This window comes from Tupaia chinensis, unplaced genomic scaffold (genome assembly GCF_000334495.1).
Source record: "Tupaia chinensis unplaced genomic scaffold, TupChi_1.0 Scaffold139341_1, whole genome shotgun sequence".
In the NCBI taxonomy this organism is placed as follows: Eukaryota; Metazoa; Chordata; class Mammalia; order Scandentia; family Tupaiidae; genus Tupaia; species Tupaia belangeri.
Window position 1 is genome coordinate 1,529,306 of NW_006199230.1, and position 5,816 is coordinate 1,535,121.

Genomic DNA, 5,816 nt, shown 5'->3' on the forward strand with positions numbered 1-5,816 from the left:
CGGGCTCTTGGGCGTGCACACATGCGCCCCGTGTGAGTTTAAGCCACCAGGTCCGGGACTCGAACTGTGGTCAGCCACATGGGAGTTCAGCAACATAGCCATTTGCTAACTGCTGGTCCCAGAAATACTTTCTAATAATACACATAAGATGCAGGGAGCAAGGTTAAAGTGTGACTTAAGGGTAAAATGCTAATCCAGTAGTAAGACATTATAGTTAGCAAGGCAATCTAACATGAGCAGGTTCCAGACTTATGTCTGGAGACCTCCCTGAAGACTCATCACATAGGCATGCTCATTATCCAAGCCTGGCTTGGGGCTGGGAGCAGATCACCCTGTCAAGACCCTGTAGGGGTGATGGTCTCTTTCTCTCTCTCTTACTCATAATACAAATAGAGAAACTGAAAAACAAGGCACAGGTAGAATAATTATAGGTCCAACTTTCACCAGCTGTTCAATAAAATTGTTCCAGGTCTCATTTTCTGACATACCTTTCTTTAAGGTAAAACATTTCTGTTGTCCTGGAATCCCCTTTTAAAAGTGGGGAAAAAAAGAAAAACTATTAAGAACAATGACTATGATGAGGCAAAACTTATAGGATTAAAGAGAAAATGTTGCAAAAAATAGATCATGATTATTCATTAGAGAATTAAAATGTGTATCTCTTTTTAATCTTCTATAGTCATAACTTTCATGTTGTGTTTGTGTTCAGTTAAGTCTTCTTTCCTGATTGTATACAGATATTTTCTCAGTTTTACTCTCTTTGGTGAATTGCAACCCTAGCCACACTGAAATATAATTACACATTAACTATCTTGATGGATCTATTCAGAGCAGAAATCCTTAGTTTGACAAATAAATGTTTTAACCTTTGTTAAGCAGTAACTTTTTTTACTTGAAAATTTCCTCTCCTCCTGTTGATATAAACTGCTATATTGGCACCTGCAGTGTATGCTATTCTGCTAGACAACCCCTTCTTAGCCTGCTCATGACTATACTCTGACCCAGGAAGTTAATCATAGTCAAAAGTCCTGATGATGGCATTGTTTCAGACTTTGGTGGGTTTGTAGCTCATTGAGGGACAGGAGTTCTTCTTTAACTTTATGTCCTCCATCACCTCAAATTTAAGAACTTTATGAAAACAAAGTCCCTATTATTGCCTAGAAAGCCATTATTCCTTAGAACAGTTGCCTTTATAAATTCGTACATCTCAATAATTAACTACTAAGCAGGGCCAACTCAGTGCTGCAGAGGAAAACTGTCGCTCAATTGACATTAGGTCCATACGGAAGAACACAGATTCATGCTGGGTACACATGTGCCTGCAACCCTGGCTGGCTGGGACAGCTGAGGGCGGGGAGTGATGGGGGAGCATGGCATAAGGTCTAGTGGATGATGCTTCTCTCTCTCTTTCTCTCTCCCACTCAATCACACACATATAAAATGGAATCAAGGTTTAAAAAATGTTAAATACTAAATAATTACATGCTACAAATTTCTCAATCTTGTGAGAAAATTATATTCTTTTTTAAAAATAAGGTCTTCACAAGAAAGCTAATGAGTTCACACGTGGCGCGTGCCGGGGCACGTTGTTTCTCCTGTCTCTGCTGCCTGGACAGGTTCCACAACCGCCATGAAGCGGCTGAAATTAAAGAAAGCAAGTAAATGCATGACCTGCCATAAGCAGTATAAGATCCAAAAAAAGATTCGAGAGCACCATCGAAAATTGAGGAAAGAAGCTAAGAAATGGGGTCATCAGAAGCCTAAGAAAGACCCAGGAGTTCTAAACATTGCTCCCTTTAAGGAGGCTCTTCTTCGGGAAGCTGAGCTGAGAAAACAGCAGCTTGAAGAACTCAAACAGCAGCAGAAACTCAACCAGCAGAAGGAACAAGAAAAGAAAAGAAAAGTTGAAGCTAACCCTGATGTTAAACCATCTGATGTGGAACCTGTGAAGGAGGAATTCGAGCAGTGCAAAACTAAGAACAGAACCAAGTCTGTTAAACAGAGCCCAAAGAAGTTATATTGTCAGGAACTTAAAAAGGTGATTGAGGTCTCAGATGTTGTGTTAGAGGTACTGGATGCCACAGAGCCTCTCGGTTGCAGATGTCCTCAGGTAGAAGAAGCCCTTGTCCAGAGTGGACAGAAAAAGTTAACACTTGTACTTAATAAATCAGATCTGGTACCGAGAGAGAATTTGGAGAGCTGGCTAAATTATTTGAAGAAAGAATTACCAACAGTGGTATTCAGAGCTTCGACACATCAGAAGGACAAAAGGAGTAAAACCGAGGTAACGAAGAAAGCTGCTCCATTCAAGAGTGAAGTCTGCTTTGGAAAAGAAGGACTTTGGAAACTTCTAGGAGGTTTTCAGGAGACATCTGGCAAATCTATTCAGGTTGGAGTAATTGGTTTTCCAAATGTGGGGAAAAGCAGCATCATCAATAGCTTAAAACAAGAAAGGATATGCAACATTGGTGTATCCATGGGACTTACAAGTAGCATGCAGGTTGTCCCCTTGGACAAACAGATTACAGTCATAGACAGTCCATGCCTCATTGTCTCTGCACTTAACTCCTCCCCTGCACTTGCTCTGCGAAGTCCAGCAGGTATTGAAGCAGTAAGGCCAGTAGAGGCTGTTAGTGCCATCCTTTCCCAGGCTGGTAGTACTGAAATACGATGTCCCAGACTATAAGAATTCACTGGAGTTTCTCACTATGCTTGCTCAGAGAAGAGGTCTGCACCAAAAAGGGGGAAGCCCAAATGTTGAACATGTTGCTAAACTGCTATGGTCTGAGTGGACAGGTGCCTCTTTAGGTTACTATTGCCATGCCCCCACATCCTGGACTCCTCCTCCACATCTTAATGAGAGTATCATGGCAGACATGAAATGGGGCTTTAATCTGGAAGAACTGGAAAAAAATAACGCACACAGCATACAAGCCATCAGAGATCCTCGTTTAGTCAATAGCATCCTTTTCCAGTCCCTGGGTCTGCGGGATAACAGAGGAAAAGGATATACCTAAAGGATTGCCAAAACGAAAAGAAGAAACAGGAGGAAAAGGAGGAGACGAAGACATGAACAGTGACCAGGAAAGTGTAACGCACACAGCATACAAGCCATCAGAGATCCTCGTTTAGTCAATAGCATCCTTTTCCAGTCCCTGGGTCTGCGGGATAACAGAGGAAAAGGATATACCTAAAGGATTGCCAAAACGAAAAGAAGAAACAGGAGGAAAAGGAGGAGACGAAGACATGAACAGTGACCAGGAAAGTGTGGATGCAGAAGTGGACGAGAGGGGTTCAAACACATCCCCTGCAGAAGAGACGTGGGTGGCACAGCCTGAAGAGTCCGTACCAGGTAACCAGTCTGGAAGATCTTTTATCTTAGATAAAGTGACTGAAGAGGATGATGTTTATGACTTTAGTACAGATTATGTGTAACACAACCATGTCCACTTATAAAGGGTATTTAACGTTTTAAACAGACTGCTACTGTTAAACTGTCCTATGTGTATAACATACTTGTTTGTTACAGTATGATAAAAGCTATGTGAATTCTGTAAATACATATCCATGGTGTCATTAAAACAGGCAATTTACAAAAAAAAAAAAAAAAGGAAAGCTAATGAGCAAGTTAGTTAGATAAGCTATAGCATGCTTCCTTGAAAATCATGCCTATCTTTCATGAACTTGCTATGTTCTTTGAGTGTTACTTAAATACAATTGCCATATTTTATTTAATAAATCCATATTTGTAAAATACACAAGAAAGTAGCCGGCACCTAGAAAGTGCTATATGAACATTTAAGTAAATAGAAATAAACCCTCAAACATGAAAGACTGAAAGGGGGAAGGAGTCTGCAAATATTGATTCATGAGAACACCATTTAGGGACTATATTTTTATTTCCTTATATACTCTGCTTAGAAAGATGACACAGCTTTTATAAAAGTCCAGGTATAGGCATAAAATGTCTGGCCAATGGCAGAAGAATAACAAGCTGCCCTCTGGGAAAAATCAGAAAAATTTTACAAAGTTCATGTCCCAGAACTGATGCATTCATAAATAGACATAAAACAAAAAAAAGATAGTTTGGACATTGTCTTTTTATCTAGTGCTACATATAAGTTATGATTAATGACTACATTGTAGCAAATAAGAATAGTGAGGAAAAAGGATGGAAAACACTCACAGATTTCCCTTTTGTTTAATGACAAATACCCTTCATTTAAAATAAAAGTGTTTATAATTTTTGGTTAATTAAGTTGCCTATGAATGAATATTCGGTGCACTACTTTAAAGATAAATGGAACACAGATATAAGACCTTTCGTTAATGGGAAAATAATTAGGCTTAAAAATGCAAATGTAGGGCCAACAGTTGTATGGTACTTAAGATGCAGGACTCTGACATAGCCAATCACGATTAGAGTCCTGGATCTGGTAGCTTAAAAGTCATGCCAGCTGTATATGTGTGTGTCCCCAAAATCCTAGAAGGAGAATGGAGAAGGGATTGAGGTGTGTCCATCTCCCCTGGGGGTGCAAGGGGGGTGATTTCTCTGTCTCTCTGTTTCTCTCTGTCTCTTTCTGGAGAGCACACACATCCTACGGGGGAGGGGGGGACGACAAATGCAAATGAAAGCAGAATTCCAATATTGTTTCAACACTTGAAAATGTTTAAGTGCCAGAGTCAGCAGATGGCACTGGACTGTCACATGACAGACCATGGTTTGAGTTTCATATCCAACAGCTTGAAACTCATGCCTGGAACATGCATGTGCATGCCTAAAATCCCAGGAGGAGAATGGAGGTGAAGGTATTGCAGTGTGCCCAGCTCTCTCAGGGGGTGAGTTCTTATTGTATCTTTCACCATCTCTCTCTCTGGCAAGCATATGTGCCCTATGGCAAAAAAAATGAAGGGAAAAAAAAGTTTAACTGCCTACTATGTGTCTACCCTCATTCTGGGACTCACAGTACTTTGCATTTATAATTAAATCCCAGCCCTTCTCTACAACATGAAATGTCTTGTAGGATTTGCCTCTCTCTCCCTCTTTCAACTTTGTCTCTTAACACTCCACCATGTGTTTACTGTTCCCAGTTTTATTAGGCTTCTTTCAGGTATTTAAATATTCTCAGCACTTTTTCACCTTAGACTATGCACTTCTCACTTGACGTCATAGAGTGTTCTTGTGCCTGCTGGTTCATAACATCCTTCCCTGACCATTGTACATATTGCCATCTTCCCCAGTCACAAGAACAGTTTAACCTAAGGCCCTATCTAATGCTCTTCATAGTACCTATCACTATCACATTCTAAAACTATCAACTAAAGGGACCACCAGATTGTGTTGTGGTTATGTGGCTAGACTCCCACATGGCCGACCACAGTTCAAGTCCTGGAACTGGTGGCTTAAAACATATGCCTGGTGCATGTGTCTGTGTGCCTAAGATCCTGGGAAGAAACTGGAGGAGAAGGGATTGCGGTGTGGCCATCCCCATGGGGGGTAATTTCTCACTTTCCCTCTCACTGGCTGTCTCTGTCTCTCTCTGGTGAGCACAGATGCCCTAAAGTAAAAACCGAAACAAAAACAAAAACAAAACAAACTATCAAATTTGTAAAAAGTCAGTTTAATTCTAACTAAAGGAGATCTATGATAATTTTTACAAGGGCAAGCAGAGTTTGGAGAACTGAACAAACAGATTTTTCTGGGAAGGGTCATTTTTGTCTTCTCCTTAACTTGCATATTTACTGCATTTGTATGTAAGTAGGAATCCAGACAATATGTCTCTACAAAACAAAAGAGAGAAAATAGTTTCTTTTGG

General features: G+C 40.4%; 1 protein-coding gene across 1 annotated transcript; it reads left to right on the plus strand.

Annotated features, from left to right (window-relative positions):
* Window positions 1-1,563: 1,563 nt before the first annotated feature.
* Window positions 1,564-3,589, plus strand: LOC102503188 (guanine nucleotide-binding protein-like 3). Its single transcript, XM_014593000.2, is given in 3 exon segments — window positions 1,564-2,652; window positions 2,654-2,992; window positions 3,165-3,589. Coding segments are annotated over 3 exon segments (1,632 nt in total). The 5' UTR covers window positions 1,564-1,630; the 3' UTR covers window positions 3,436-3,589.
* Window positions 3,590-5,816: the final 2,227 nt, after the last annotated feature.